Source organism: Dendrobates tinctorius, unplaced genomic scaffold, assembly GCF_039654945.1.
Source record: "Dendrobates tinctorius isolate UK_male_01 unplaced genomic scaffold, ASM3965494v1 ptg000020l, whole genome shotgun sequence".
Taxonomy (NCBI): domain Eukaryota; kingdom Metazoa; phylum Chordata; class Amphibia; order Anura; family Dendrobatidae; genus Dendrobates; species Dendrobates tinctorius.
In genome coordinates, this window is record NW_027361688.1 from 1527090 (window position 1) to 1543657 (window position 16568).

At 45.4% G+C, this 16568-nt stretch overlaps 4 protein-coding genes across 4 annotated transcripts; 3 read left to right on the plus strand and 1 right to left on the minus strand.

Annotated features, from left to right (window-relative positions):
* Positions 1-1026: 1026 nt before the first annotated feature.
* On the minus strand, positions 1027-1522 carry LOC141083134 (histone H2A type 1). Its single transcript, XM_073567317.1, has one exon. The coding sequence runs from the start codon at positions 1474-1476 to the stop codon at positions 1084-1086; it is 393 nt and encodes a 130-aa protein (XP_073423418.1). The 5' UTR covers positions 1477-1522; the 3' UTR covers positions 1027-1083.
* Positions 1523-1750: 228 nt separating this feature from the next.
* On the plus strand, positions 1751-2236 carry LOC141083248 (histone H2B 1.1-like). The gene has a single exon (XM_073567417.1). The coding sequence runs from the start codon at positions 1807-1809 to the stop codon at positions 2185-2187; it is 381 nt and encodes a 126-aa protein (XP_073423518.1). The 5' UTR covers positions 1751-1806; the 3' UTR covers positions 2188-2236.
* Positions 2237-3135: 899 nt separating this feature from the next.
* Positions 3136-3626, plus strand: LOC141083249 (histone H4). The gene has a single exon (XM_073567418.1). It carries the CDS (start codon positions 3264-3266, stop codon positions 3573-3575), a length of 312 nt encoding a protein of 103 aa, XP_073423519.1. The 5' UTR covers positions 3136-3263; the 3' UTR covers positions 3576-3626.
* Positions 3627-10381: 6755 nt separating this feature from the next.
* LOC141083135 (histone H4) lies at positions 10382-10752 on the plus strand. The gene has a single exon (XM_073567318.1). It carries the CDS (start codon positions 10390-10392, stop codon positions 10699-10701), a length of 312 nt encoding a protein of 103 aa, XP_073423419.1. The 5' UTR covers positions 10382-10389; the 3' UTR covers positions 10702-10752.
* The last annotated feature ends 5816 nt before the right edge of the window (positions 10753-16568 follow it).

Below are 16568 nucleotides of genomic sequence, written 5' to 3' on the forward strand. Positions count from 1 at the left end.
TTTCATTGCATGCCCTTCAGTGTTCAGGAGTGAATACTGCGTGTGTATGCTCACAGAGCAAGAAGAAATTAAGGAGCTGGTTGCAGTCAAAATACAGCTCCCTGCCAAAGCACTACGGTGCCTGAGAATCTGCCCGGGGGCCGGATAAAAGGTCATTAGGGGCCGTAAATGGCCCTGGGGCCTGAGGTTCCCCACCCCTGCTGTAACTAGACACTCTTATATGCTCAGATGGGAGGAATATGTAAAATGGAGTGGAGAAATGTTTGGACCCGAGTAGCTAAGACTGCATCTTTTAATACATACAAAGAAAATCGGTCCAAAATCCTTCATCTTTGCTTCATCTATTCCTCCACTTTGCTTGCAGGCACCCCCTACCTAAAGCTTCTACTTTTCGGTACTGCCCTTTGATTAAACCATTTTGGGTGAAAGTCCAACTCCCCACTAAGCACGTTTTTGGAGAGGTCCCTCTAGATCTTTAGCTATTCCTATTAAATTTTTCCGAGTCCATATATAAGAGATCCATTAGATTGCTTTTACATATGCTGACAGCAGCCGGCTGTTTATTGCTCACCACTGGAAGCAAACCTCTCCCCCTTCCCACTAGATCTATAGTCTCGCATCAAGGATATCAGGAATCTTGCGTACTAGGGAGCACCTAATGACAATACTGTAGAGATTTAACCTAATTTGGTTTCCTTGGGACGGCTTTTGGGTCATGGTAAATATATGACCTCTATGAGATGGATATAACTAGATCACAACATTCTATATCATACCCCCTTTTTTATTTTGTATCGGTCTGTTAGTTTGTGAGCTTTTACACCTTATTATATACATGAAAATGTTTAACCAAAACTTTAAATTATAGAATATTGGTTGACAATCTATAAATGAGTGGAAAATTTAAAGTGGCTAAATTTACTCTTTTCCTATAAAAATCTTAAAATAAAATTTCAATTTTTTTTTTTTTCCAAAAAACAGATCACACCAGAGATCAGCGGCGTCAGCTCCTGTGGTGATGGCGTGGGTGGCTCTTAGAAGAGCCTTTGGGTTGTGTGGATGATACGGGGTCGGTGGCAGCGCTCACTTGCTCTTGCTGGACTTGCTGCTCTCGGTCTTCTTGGGCAGCAGCACGGCCTGGATGTTGGGCAGGACGCCCCCCTGGGCGATGGTCACCCCACCCAGCAGCCTGTTCAGCTCCTCGTCATTGCGCACGGCCAGCTGCAGGTGTCGGGGGATGATGCGGGTCTTCTTGTTGTCCCGGGCGGCATTACCGGCTAATTCCAGGATCTCAGCGGTCAGATACTCCAGCACAGCGGCCAGATAGACCGGAGCCCCGGCGCCCACCCTCTCAGCATAGTTACCCTTGCGGAGAAGTCTGTGCACACGACCAACCGGGAACTGCAGTCCTGCCCGGGATGAGCGGGTCTTGGCTTTAGCACGGACCTTCCCTCCTTGTTTGCCGCGTCCAGACATCACTGCACTCACAGTTATCAGCAGATAGAGAATGCTCTTGTGTGGGGAGTGCGCAGTCTCCTGCACCTTTTATAACCTGCTGCTGCCCCGCCTCCTCTCCTGCCATTGGCTGGATCTGAAGTCACCAATGGAAACAAGACTTGTGGAAACACCAATGAGCTGCAGTGGGCAGAGATCATTACGTGTACTTTGGTGACATGACTTTCTCACCCAATAGCACAGCGATCTGACAGCATTGCTCATTTGCATGGCCGGTCTATAAATACGGCCGCTCTGGGAGGAGCAGGATCATTATTCTCTCTCCAGTGAAGAGAACATTCTGCTCTCATCATGCCTGATCCTGCCAAGTCTGCACCAGCGGCCAAGAAGGGCTCCAAGAAAGCCGTGACCAAGACTCAGAAGAAGGATGGAAAGAAGCGGAGGAAGAGCAGGAAGGAGAGCTACGCCATCTATGTGTACAAGGTGCTGAAGCAGGTCCACCCCGACACCGGCATCTCCTCCAAGGCCATGGGCATCATGAACTCCTTCGTCAATGACATCTTTGAGCGCATTGCAGGGGAAGCCTCCCGCCTGGCTCACTACAACAAGCGCTCCACCATCACCTCCCGGGAGATCCAGACCGCTGTGCGCCTGCTGCTGCCCGGAGAGCTGGCCAAGCACGCCGTGTCCGAGGGCACCAAGGCCGTCACCAAGTACACCAGCGCCAAGTGATCTGCTCTGCTCTGCACCCACAACCCAAAGGCTCTTCTAAGAGCCACCACCCCGTCTACAGCAGAGCTGTGGCTGCGTGTCTGTATCTCGCTCCTCTCCCTGGGGAATGTGTCTGCACTTACTGGCACCTCGTGTGTTAGCTGGAGGAAGAGATCAGATCAATGTATCTGGCATTAGAGGTTGGGGACTAAAGGATAGTAAAATGGAGAGGGAGATGAGGGTTGTAGTGAGATGTAGAATGATGGGGAACATCAGGAATAGTTTGACAGTGGAGGAGCAGGTGCAGGCAGCCATAGATGATCGGTTGCTCCTCTCTCATTGAATCCGGTTCTCTCCCAGAGCGCTGGGGCCTGGTGTCCATTGTTCTGCTGATAGTAGGTGGAGATGGGCTGTTGGCTCTTTGTAGTCAGCGATGTTTCCAGCAGTTTGTCCTCATTCTGATCAGAGCTCTCTGCACTTTCTCACTGACGTTCCTCTGATATTACACACCCTTTGCTCCGCAGATTGGTGGAGGCTCCTGGCCAATAAGATCCCAAAGATTGATCTATTTCTAGGTCTGAATCTCACATTGTCATTGAGAAGCCGATCACTTGTTTATCGCAGCAGAACCTGTCACTGAGTTAAATGAGCAGAGCACAATATGGAGGGTATAAAGCACAATATGGGGGTTTATAGCACTACATGGAGAAATATAGTGGTATATTACAGGTATACAGCAGTATATGGCGGTTATACACTACTCTATGGATGGAGAGAATATAGCAGGTCCGGCTCTCACATTGTAATTACTCCGAGCAGGATGTCACCGCGGAGAGGAATCAGGTTTCTGACTATTTTTAGTGTCATCCCTGTAGAAGTGGAAAAGAACAAAACAATGAGCGGGAAATTCAAAATCACTAACATTTCTGTGATTGGCCAATCAGCAGAGGAAGGGGCGGGGCTGATAATGCAAATTACTTTCCATCCCTGCCCTGGAAACGCGTCATCGCTGCAGTTCTCTTTCTGGTCCGCTCTCAGACTATATAAAGGCGGACTGTGCACTAGTCAGTCATAGATTTCTGCTGACTACCTGGAAGATGTCTGGTCGCGGTAAAGGAGGGAAAGGTCTGGGAAAGGGCGGTGCCAAGCGGCACAGGAAGGTTCTCCGTGATAACATCCAGGGCATCACCAAGCCTGCCATCCGCCGTCTCGCTCGCAGGGGAGGAGTGAAGCGCATCTCCGGCCTCATCTATGAGGAGACCCGCGGCGTCCTGAAAGTCTTCCTGGAGAACGTCATCCGTGACGCCGTCACTTACACTGAGCATGCCAAGAGGAAGACCGTCACCGCCATGGACGTGGTGTACGCGCTCAAGCGCCAGGGCCGCACTCTCTACGGCTTCGGAGGTTAATTGTATTCTCTGCTCTATCCTGACAACCCAAAGGCTCTTTTAAGAGCCACCCACATCTTCTGAGGAGAAGCTACAGCTCCTGGGGAGGGAGAGGGGGAAGGGGCTGCTGATAGGGCTGGGATGATTGCAGCCTGTGCTGCTGCTGCAGCTGGATACATTGCAGGCACTAATCGGTTAACACTGAGGTCGTGGGGGGAGTAATCTGGAGCTGCCTGTAGCGGAGCCATAGCCCTACTGAGTGCTGATTGGCTGTGCACATGGGCTGATGGTTTCTTCTGCTCTTTGTTCTCTGTAACATGTGGTGTCAGGATGGCGGAGGTGGATCTGCTCTTGTCAGGCTGGGAGCTGTGATTACAGGGGTAGTTTCATCATCTCCAAGATCCTATATTAGCAAAAACCTCCAATTAGAAACGTAGTATAGTTCTTCTGATTTACTATTTCTCTTTCCTCGTGTGCAGTTATTGCAGAACCTTAGATATCCATGATTACCAACACTAGGAACTAAGTAACATGGATACCTAAGGTCCTGCAATGATTGCACATGAGGAAAGAGACAGCAAATCTGAAAAACTATACTATATTTCTAATTTGAGGTATTTGCTATTATTCTACCTTCTCCATATTGGATAGTATCTTGGAGCTGGGAATACCCCTTTAAATATCTGGTAGTGGTGAGTAAACCATACAGTGGGGCAAAAAAGTATTTAGTCAGTCAGCAATAGTGCAAGTTCCACCACTTAAAAAGATGAGAGGCGTCTGTAATTTACATCATAGGTAGACCTCAACTATGGGAGACAAACTGAGAAAAAAAAAATCCAGAAAATCACATTGTCTGGTTTTTTTTTCATTTTATTTGCATATTATGGTGGAAAATAAGTATTTGGTCAGAAACAAAATTTCATCTCAATACTTTGTGATATATCCTTTGTTGGCAATGACAGAGGTCAAACGTTTTCTGTAAGTCTTCACAAGGTTGCCACACACTGTTGTTGGTATGTTGGCCCATTCCTCCATGCAGATCTCCTCTAGAGCAGTGATGTTTTTGGCTTTTCGCTTGGCAACACGGACTTTCAACTCCCTCCAAAGGTTTTCTATAGGGTTGAGATCTGGAGACTGGCTAGGCCACTCCAGGACCTTGAAATGCTTCTTACGAAGCCACTCCTTCGTTGCCCTGGCGGTGTGCTTTGGATCATTGTCATGTTGAAAGACCCAGCCACGTTTCATCTTCAATGCCCTTGCTGATGGAAGGAGGTTTGCACTCAAAATCTCACGATACATGGCCCCATTCATTCTTTCATGTACCCGGATCAGTCGTCATGGCCCCTTTGCAGAGAAACAGCCCCAAAGCATGATGTTTCCACCACCATGCTTTACAGTAGGTATGGTGTTTGATGGATGCAACTCAGTATTCTTTTTCCTCCAAACACGACAAGTTGTGTTTCTACCAAACAGTTCCAGTTTGGTTTCATCAGACCATAGGACATTCTCCCAAAACTCCTCTGGATCATCCAAATGCTCTCTAGCAAACTTCAGACGGGCCCGGACATGTACAGGCTTAAGCAGTGGGACACGTCTGGCACTGCAGGATCTGAGTCCATGGTGGCGTAGTGTGTTACTTATGGTAGGCCTTGTTACATTGGTCCCAGCTCTCTGCAGTTCATTCACTAGGTCCCCCCGCGTGGTTCTGGGATTTTTGCTCACCGTTCTTGTGATCATTCTGACCCCACGGGGTTGGATTTTGCGTGGAGCACCAGATCGAGGGAGATTATCAGTGGTCTTGTATGTCTTCCATTTTCTAATTATTGCTCCCACAGTTGATTTCTTCACTCCAAGCTGGTTGGCTATTGCAGATTCAGTCTTCCCAGCCTGGTGCAGGGCTACAATTTTGTTTCTGGTGTCCTTTGACAGCTCTTTGGTCTTCACCATAGTGGAGTTTGGAGTCAGACTGTTTGAGGGTGTGCACAGGTGTCTTTTTATACTGATAACTAGTTTAAACAGGTGCCATTACTACAGGTAATGAGTGGAGGAAAGAGGAGACTCTTAAAGAAGAAGTTACAGGTCTGTGAGAGCCAGAAATCTTGATTGCTTGTTTCTGACCAAATACTTATTTTCCACCATAATATGCAAATAAAATGAAAAAAAGACAGACAATGTGATTTTCTGGATTTTTTTTTCTCAGTTTGTCTCCCATAGTTTAGGTCTACCTATGATGTAAATTACAGACGCCTCTCATCTTCTCATCTTTTTAAGTGGTGGAACTTGCACTATTGCTGACTGACTAAATACTTTTTTGCCCCACTGTATGTATGGGGTGATAGTTTATACTTTTTAGGAGTTATACAGCACTACATGGGGGTAAACTACATCATGTGTCAGTATACAGAGCTATGTGGCGGTATACTACGCTATCTGGGGCAGAACAGCATATCAGGATTATACAGCGCTATATGGGGGTAAACAGTACAATATGGGGGTGGAAAGCATAGAGGCATCAACAGCACAATCTGTGTATACAGCACTGGATGAACGGGATTGTGAAGGAAACCATGTTGTCTCCATCTTGTTCCCTGTAGTAACCATGTACATGGACTTTTCTCCCTGCATCCCCCAACCTTGAAGAACAAGTTCTGTACTCTGTATTCCTACAGGCCACATCCATTGTGCTTGTCAGGACCACCCTGAATACCTGCAATTCTTCTGTTTACCTCTCTAGATAACCAGAATTTTACATTATGTGCATAATAATAGCAGTGTGATTAACAGAACTGAGAAGAAGCGGACTCCTCATAATAGCATTTATCTCCATATATACAGAGGCGCTGGGAGCCGCACACTCAGTTCTGAATGAAAGCATCAACAAAATAGACAATTTTAGAGTAAAAAGGAATTATCAGCAGCTCAAACAACCAGCAGTGTCTGCAGATTCATTCACAAACTGGAAACGTTACAGTATAAACCGAAGTTTGTTTCCAGATGTCGCCTTTCTGCACTAATATTCAGCTATATAACCTTTACTTCTGATAACCGCTATGCATCTGTGTGGCGCGGAGTCACTGACACCTGCGGACAGACATTCCATAGTTCTTTTCCATGATGTCTGGTGTGTGATAATTGCACTGAACCTGTAACATCTGCCTCCGCATGGTTCCCCTCACCACTATGGCCGCAGCAGCATCCTCTTCTCCCTCGCTTGACCTCATCTGCAGACCTGCTTCTAAACCTTAGATCCCTCCTTCTAAAGCACAACATAAGCCCTACATGCTCCCTCTCCAACCTCCTCTCACTCTCTCTGCTCCTCCTCACTGCTGGTGACATATCTCCCAATTCTGAACCTTAAAAACTAAATACCTACTAATATTTTTCCATCCTGTTATTCCCCAGCTACTATAAATCTACCAAACCTCTCCAGCTTAGGTCTGTTTCACACATCCGTTTGTCACCATCAGTCAAAATCCGCCGATTTGCAAAAAAAACCGGATCTATCGGATTTATCGTGGCGGATTCGTTTTTTTCCCCATTAACTTTCATTATCGGCTGATTTTGACTGAGGATCGTCCGTTGCATCCGTATTTCTGCGGATCCTCCAAAATGTTGGCGTCCGCTGAGATCACCGAACGGACAATGCAACGTTTTTTTGTTGACCGGATCCGTATTTTCCTCTTTTGCTACATGTTTAACCCTAAATCCAATCTGGCTGCTGGATAAAAAAAAATCTCTCTCTCCTCCACTCACCACGACATCCCCCGAGATCTCGCCTCCACTCACCGCGACATCGCCCGAGATCTCGCCTCCTCTGACCGCTACATCGCCGGTAGTCATCTTTTCTTTTCAGCCGCGGTTCCTTTAAAATTCCGAAATCGGCGGATCCTGGCGAACCAATGGTCCGGTGGCTCCCGTTGGTGTTTCATCGCCCACGGATCCGTTATCCGCCATTTTAGTGGCTGCCAACGCACAGGAAAAACGTAAGTGTGAAACAGGCCTTAATACCCACCCAGTTGACCCCCACTCCATCTTTCTGAAGCACTGTTCAACAGCGTTCCACCTGCAACAAACTTCATGACCTCTTTACTAGTGTTGAGCGACTTTTGGTTTTTTAGGGTCGAGTTTCGTTTCATGAAACCCGACTTTTCCAAAAGTCGGGTCGAGCAAAATCGGCCGACTATAGGGAAAAGTCGGGGTCGTCCCGAAACACCAAACCCAATGTAAGTCAATGGAGAATTAAAGTCGGCAGTGAGAGGGGGACAGGAAACACACCAACAGTGCCCATTTGAATGCCAAAAGCATAAATTCTTGTTACTGAAGCTTGTCAACCTTAATTAACTTCATAATACTAGTTACGCACTGAAAAATGGGGGTTATTTGGCTACAGTTGTGGGGGGGGGCTGGCTCCAGGTTTTCGTGGGCCCAGGGCCAAAGAGCGCCCCTTTAACACATACCACAACTCATGATGCTCCGATACGGCAGAGAAATAGCGGTATAGTACAATGAAAAATACTTCACTTCTTACATCTCATGACTGATATCCATTTTAAATTCTCCAATACCTCCAAAAACAGACAGTATATAACGCCATACAGTATTATGGCCAGCGCTTAGTGCGCTATACAGAGTAATGAGGCCCATATATTTCTCCATACGGAATCATTATTCCCATATAGATACAGGAAAGATGTATATCTTTGTACCGTGTTAGCCAGTGTATAGAAAAATATTCAGGATTGAGAGTCCTCAGTAGTTGATACCTTTTAATGGCTAACTGAAAAGATGGTAATACATTGCAAGCTTTCGAGACTACTCAGGTCTCTTCATCAGGCTAGACTAATACAAAATCTGAAGTCACATATTTATGCACAATACAGCCTAGAAAAAATGCAATAGATAAGACAAGTGACGTGAAGCAGAACTATCAATATGGGAGAGGGAGAAACATAAATATAAACATTGGACCAGTTCATAGATAAGGAGTCTGGATGTTTTATGGTCCTCTGATTGGGGTCTAGTTCTGTGTTGCCCCGCAAGGTTTTAAAAGGAAATTCGTTAAGTGATGTAAAAAGACATAAATCCATGCGACACATTCATTCCAGCACTGAGAGTGTCAAAGTTCGTCATAAATTTGTACTCCCAAACTCGTGTCTCTCTCTCGTCTCTTTATGTCTTTTTACATCACTTAACGAATTTCCTTTTAAAACCTTGCGGGGCAACACAGAACTAGACCCCAATCAGAGGACCATAAAACATCCAGACTCCTTATCTATGAACTGGTCCAATGTTTATATTTATGTTTCTCCCTCTCCCATATTGATAGTTCTGCTTCACGTCACTTGTCTTATCTATTGCATTTTTTCTAGGCTGTATTGTGCTTAAATCTGTGACTTCAGATTTTGTATTAGTCTAGCCTGATGAAGAGACCTGAGTAGTCTCGAAAGCTTGCAATGTATTACCATCTTTTCAGTTAGCCATTAAAAGGTATCAACTACTGAGGACTCTCAATCCTGAATATTTTTCTATTCCCATATAATGTTTCAAACCGTATATGATGAGCTCCACATAATGCTACAGTATATGTTGGTCCCAATGGATGAAGCTCCACTGTGTTATGGGCCCAAATAATGCTCCATACATAATGGGCCCCATTTCTACTGCTCTAGTGTATAATGGGCCCTGTAAATGCTGCTCCAGTGTCTGATGTCCACCTTTGGAATGTTCCAGTGTATGGTGGGCCCCATATAACATTCACCAGAGTATAGTGCTCCCCAAAAATTGCTGTCCCAACATTGAAAACAATTACATAAGTCTCCTTGCTAGGGAATCCCTGCACTACTCTGAACTCCTTGTCGTCCCCATCTTCCATCTCACTGCACCGGCAGAGACACTTTTTCGTACTATGCGGTGCCCTGTGCCAGTGCTATCGCCCATGAATATGCCCCCCACCTGCTCAAGAAACCTGCACTTTCATCTGCACCTTCCTCTTTGTCACCGTGTAAGGTGGTATAGTATGCGGGAAGGGGAACCTGAGTTTCCTCTGGGTCAGATTCTGGCTGTGTAGAGTGCGAGGGGAATGTAATGGTCTGGGTCAATGTACCAGCAGCATCATCCAGCAGTGGCTAGGCCTCAGTGCACTTGTGGTGTCCCCAAGAGTACGGTCGCCACTGTGGCATTGCCTTCCTCCTAGGGAGTGTGTTGTCAAGCTTGGGAGCAACGAAGGATCTCTCTAGCAGTGAAACCAACACACAACACATTTCCCACTCCAGGCCAGCAGGGAGACCTCTGAACCTGACTGCTGAGGAGCTGCTCTATTGATCTATTTCTAGGTCTGAATCTCACATTGTCATTGAGAAGCCGATCACTTGTTTATCGCAGCAGAACCTGTCACTGACATAAATGAGCAGAGCACAACATGGGGGTTTATAGCACTACATGGAGAAATATAGTGGTATATTACAGGTATACAGCAGTATATGGGGGGGTTATACATTACTCTAAGGATGGAGAGAATATAGCAGGTCCGGCTCTCACATTGTAATTACACCGAGCAGGATGTCACCACGGAGAGGAATCAGGTTTCTCACTATTTTTAGTGTCATCCCTGTAGAAGCGGAAAAGAACAAAACAATGAGCGGGAAAATCAAAATCACTAACAGATCTGTGCTTGGCCAATCAGCAGAGGAAGGGGCGGAGCTGATAATGCAAATTACTTTCCATCCCTGCCCAGGAAACGCGTCATCGCTGCAGTTCTCTTTCTGGTCCGCTCACAGACTATATAAAGGCGGACTGTGCACTCCTCAGTCATAGATTTCTGCTGACTACCTGGAAGATGTCTGGTCGCGGTAAAGGAGGGAAAGGTCTGGGAAAGGGCGGCGCCAAGCGGCACAGGAAGGTTCTCCGTGATAACATCCAGGGCATCACCAAGCCTGCCATCCGCCGCCTCGCTCGCAGGGGAGGAGTGAAGCGCATCTCCGGCCTCATCTATGAGGAGACCCGCGGCGTCCTGAAAGTCTTCCTGGAGAACGTGATCCGTGACGCCGTCACCTACACTGAACACGCCAAGAGGAAGACCGTCACCGCCATGGACGTGGTGTACGCGCTCAAGCGCCAGGGCCGCACTCTCTACGGTTTCGGAGGTTAATTGTATTCTCTTCTCTATCCTGACAACCCAAAGGCTCTTTTAAGAGCCACCCACATCTTCTGAGGAGAAGCTACAGCTCCTGGGGAGGGAGAGGGGGAAGGGGCTGCTGATAGTCCTGTGCTGCTGCAGCTGGATACATTGCAGACACTAATGGGTTAACACTGTGGGCCTGGGGGGGAGTAATCTGGTGCTGCCTGTGGGCGGAGCCATAGCCCTACTGAGTGCTGATTGGCTGTGCACATGGGCTGATGGTTTCTTCTGCTCTTTGTTTTCTGTAACGTGGTGTCAGGATGGCGGCGGTGGATCTGCTCTTGTCAGGCTGGGAGCTGTGATTACAGGGGTAGTTCCATCTCCAAGATCCTATATTAGCAAATACCTCCAATTAGAAACGTAGTATAGTTCTTCTGATTTACTATTTCTGTTTCCTCGTGTGCAATTATTGCAGGACCTTAGATATCCATGATTACCAACACTAGCAACTATGTAACATGGACACGAAAGGTCCTGCAATGATTGCACATGAGGAAAGAGACAGCAAATCCGAAAAACTATACTATATTTCTAATTTCAGGTATTTGCTATTATTATTCTACCTTCTCCATATTGGATAGTATCTTGGAGCTGGGAATACCCCTTTAAATATCTGGTAGTGGTGAGTGAACCATATATATGGGGTGATAGTTTATATTTTTAGGGGTTATACAGCACTACATGGAGGGTAAACTACATCATGTGTCGGTATACAGGGCTATGTGGCGGTATACTACGCTATTTGGGGCAGAACAGCATATCAGGATTATACAGCGCTATATGGGGGTAAGCAGTACAATATGGGGGTGGAAAGCATAGAGGCATCAACAGCACAATCTGTGTATACAGCACTGGATGAACAGGATTGTGAAGGAAACCATGTTGTCTCCATCTTGTTCCCTGAAGTAGCCATGTACATGGACTTTTCTCCCTGCATCCCCCAACCTTGAAGAACAAGTTCTGTCCTCTGTATTCCCACAGGCCACATCCATTGTGCTTGTCAGGACCACCCTGAATACCTGCAATTCTTCTGTTTACCTCTCTAGATAACCAGAAATTTACATTATGTGTATAATAATAGCAGTGTGATTAACAGAACTGAGAAGAAGCGGACTCCTCATAATAGCATTTATCTCCATATATACAGAGGCGCTGGGAGCCACACACTCAGTTCTGAATGAAAGCATCAACAAAATAGACATTTTTAGAGTAAAAAGGAATTATCAGCTGCTCAAACAACCAGCAGTGTCTGCAGATTCATTCACAAACTGGAAACGTTACAGTATAAACCGAAGTTTGTTTCCAGATGTCGCCTTTCTGCACTAATATTCAGCTATATAACCTTTACTTCTGATAACCGCTGTGCATCTGTGTGGCGCGGAGTCACTGACACCTGCGGACAGATATTCCAGACATTCCATAGTTCTTTTCCATGATATCTGGTGTGTGATAATTGCACTGAACCTGTAACATCTGCCTCCGCATGGTTCATAGAATCATAGAATCATAGAATGGTAGAGTTGGAAGGGACCTCCTGGGCCATCTGGTCCAACCCCCTGCTCAAAGCAGGATTCGCTAAATCATCCAAGTTAGATGTCTGTCCAGCCTCTGTTTGAAGACTTCCATTGAAGGAGAACTCACCACTTCTCGTGGCAGCCTGTTCCACTCATTGATCACTCTAACTGTCAAAAAGTTTTTTCTAATATCTAATCTGTGTCTCCTCCCATTCAGCTTCATCCCATTGCTTCTAGTCTTTCCTTGTGCAAATGAGAATAAAGTTGATCCTTCTACAATGTGACAGCCCTTTAGATATTTGTAGACAGCTATTAAGTCTCCTCTCAGTCTTCTCTTTTGCAAACTAAACATTCCCAAATCCTGCAACCTTTCCTCATAAGACAGGGTTTGCAGACCGGTCACCATTCTGGTCGCTCTTTTCTGAACTTGCTCCAGTTTGTTGATGTCTTTTTTAAAATGTGGTGCCCAAAATTGGACACAATATTCCAGATGAGGTCTGACCAAAGAGGAGTAGAGGGAAATAATTACTTCACGTGATCTAGACTGTATGCTTCTGTTAATACATCCTAGAATTGCATTTGCCTTTTTTGCTGCTGCATCACACTGTTGACTCATATTCAGTCTGTGATCTATTAGTATACCCAAGTCTTTTTCACATGTGCTGTCACTTAGCCCTATTCCTCCCATTCTATATATGCTTTTTTCATTTTTATTGCCCAGATGTAGTACTTTGCATTTCTCCCTGTTAAAAACCATTCTGCTAGTTGCTGCCCACTTCTCCAGTTTATTTAAATCTTTATGAATCCTCTCTCTCTCTTCTCTAGTATTAGCTATCCCTCCTAGCTTTGTGTCATCAGCAAATTTAATCAGTTTACCCTCAATTCCTTCATCTAAATCGTTGATAAAGATGTTGAACAATACAGGGCCCAGGACAGAGCCCTGTGGTACCCCACTTGAGACATTCTTCCAACTGGATGTGCAGCCATTTACGACCACTCTTTGGGTCCGATCACTAAGCCAGTTATGAATCCACCTAACAGTTGTCTTGTCCATTCCATACTTAGTCATTTTTTCAATAAGGATTGTATGAGAGACTTTGTCAAATGCTTTGCTGAAGTCAAGATATACTATATCTACAGCATTTCCTTGATCCACCCAATCAGTAATACCATCATAGAAGGAAATTAAATTAGTCTGACATGACTTATTAGTTACAAACCCATGCTGACTCTGTTTAATCACTTCATTCTTATCCAGGTATTGACATACATGTTGTTTAATAATTTGTTCAAAGATCTTTCCTGGTATAGAAGTCAGACTCACCGGCCTATAGTTGCCTGGGTCCACCTTCTTCCCCTTTTTGAAGATAGGAACAACATTTGCTCTTCTCCAGTCTTCTGGCACTTCTCCTGTTCTCCAAGAATTTTCAAAGATTATGGAGAGGGGTTCAAAAATTTCTTCTGCTATCTCCTTCAGTACTCTGGGGTGTAATTCATCTGGACCTGGAGACTTGAATTCATTTAGGTTAGCTAAGTGTTTCCTCACTATCTTTCTGTTTATAGATATCCTGGATTCTTCTATTCCCTTAATAGGACAGTGAATAACAGTTGATGTTACATTTCCTTTCTGAGAGAAAACAGATGCAAAATAGGAATTTAAAAGTTCAGCCTTCTCAACATCCTGTCTTACCATTTCATCATTTTCATCCTGTAAAAATCCTATAGCATCTTTGACTTTTCTTTTACTTTTGACATATCCCCAAAATCCTTTATTATTGCTTTTGACATCTCTTGCAAGCCTCAATTCATTTTCAGCTTTAGATAATCTGATTTGTGCCCTGCAGGTTCTGCAGACAGCATTATATTCTTCTTTAGATATGCCTCCCTCTTTCCATTTTATAAACATTTTTTTCTTCCTTTTTAGCATGTGCTTAAGTTCTGTGTTCATCCATCCTGGTTTCCTTAAATGCTTCCTATTCTTCCCTCTTTTTGGAATTGTTAACAATTGTGCTTTGAGAATTTCATTTTTCAAGATTTCCCATCCTTCCTGGACATTTTTGTCTTTAAGGATATCCAGCCATTGGATCCCTCCAATTCTCTTTCTGAATCCCTTAAAATCTGCCTTTCTGAAATCTAACCTTGACGTCTGAGTCTTCACAGGTCTTCCGCCTCTAGTTATCCAAAATTCTAAAATAGCATGGTCGCTACCTCCTAGGGTCCCAGCCACTTTTACCTCCTCAACCATTTTCTCCCTGTTTATAAGGATTAGATCCAAGGTAGCAGTTCCCCTTGTTTTCTCCCCTACCTTTTGGAAGATAAAGTTGTCAGCAAGAGAAGATAAGAATTTCCTTGACCTGTTAGTTTTGCCTGAGAGAGATTCCCAACAAATGTATGGATAGTTGAAATCTCCCATGACAACTATGTCATATTTTTTGGAGAACTTGGCCATTTGATGCATAAAGAGTTCATCCATATCTTCAGCTTGCACAGGCGGCCTGTAGTAAATGCCTACAATGGTGTCCTTTCCATTGTTCTGTCCTTGTATTCTTACCCAAACAGTTTCCACAGAACTCCCAGTCTCTGAAGCTTCAATCTCTGTGCAGATATACGCATTTCTAACATACAATGCGACACCCCCTCCTCGTTTATCAAGTCTGTTTCTTGCAAAACACCACTATCACCACTATGGCCGCAGCAGCATCCTCTTCCCCCTCGCTTGACCTCATCTGCAGACCTGCTTCTAAACCTTAGATCCCTCCTTCTAAAGCACAACATAAGCCCTACATGCTCCCTCTCCAACCTCCTCTCACTCTCTCTGCTCCTGTGCACATGTGCGGAATTGCCGCGGATATTTCTGCGGCAATTCCGTAACTCCATGCCGCAGGAAATTCGTGGGAAATCTGCATGCGGAATTCCCGCGAAAAACTAGCGTTTTGCAAGCGTTATTAGCTTGCAGAATGCTAGCGTTTTCCAAGCGATCTGTAGCATCACTTGGAAAACTGATTGACAAGTTGGTCACACTCGTCAAACATAGTGTTTGACGAGTGTGACCAACTTTTTACTATTAAGGCTGCCTATGCGGCATCAGTAGTAAATAGATCTAATGTTGAAATAATAATAAAAAAAAATCGTGATATTCTCACTTTCCGGAGTCCCCCGCAGCGTTCCCAGGCCTCAGTGATGCTCCCGGCAAGTCCCGTTCCCAGTGATGCCTTGCGATAATGAGCCCAGATGACGTAGCATCACGCGAGACCGCTACGTCATCACTGGTCATTGACGCAAGGCTTCGCTGGAAACGGAAGTTGGCAGGAGCATCGCTGAGGCCTGGGGACGCCAGAAGGTGAGAATATTAATGTTTTTTATTTGAATTCTTTTTTTAACAGGGATATGGTACCCAGGGCCTGGAGGACAGTCTCCTCTCCTCCAGACCACTGGTACCATCCGCACATTTTCCGCTTACTTTGCGCATGGTGGGCACAGGCACATGCGGAAAGTAAGCGGAATAATGCTTTCCTATGTGTGCGGAATCCCCGCGATTCCGCAAAAAAGAATGAGCATGCTGCGTATTTTTCCGCAATGCGATTCTGCCGCGGACAAATACGCAGCATTAGCACAGCATGTGCGGAATGCCATTGACTACAATGGGCTGCTTATTGTATACCTTTTCATGGCGAAAAAATGAGGCAAAAACGCATAAAATCTGCGGCAATGCCACACATGGCCTCAATTTACCAAACCTCTCCAGCTTAACACCCACCCAGTTGACCCCCACTCCATCTTTCTGAAGAACTATTCAACACCATTCCACCTGCAGCAAACTCAATGCCATTCATGACCTCTTTAACTCTATCAATCTATTCTTCCTGGGCCAGAGAAACATGGATGACACCCTCACCTGCTGTGTTATGGTGGCCTTCACTTCACCCACACTGCTCACCGTGAAAAAAAACCATGATGGAAGAGTTGGCCTTCTCCTTTTTAACAACTTCAACCCAATCCTATCTCTACCCTCCATTCATTTGAAGTGCACTCTGTCCGTATCCACTCTCCAAGTGGACGTGTGTTACACACCTGTCCCAGATCTGGGTCCTCCTCCCTTCACATCAGGCTTTGCAGGTTCCCCGACATCCATTTATATAATCGGCGTATTTTGTCTGTCTATAACGGAAATCCTTTGGCGCTGATTGGCTGCGCCCGGCCGTCCGCAACAAATCAGCGCATTTGAACGACGCATGCCTCCGTCGGGAGATCTGTGAGCGAGAGAGATTATAGAATACCCGATGCGTTAGAATCGGGCCACCATCTAGTATGACAGAATCTCAC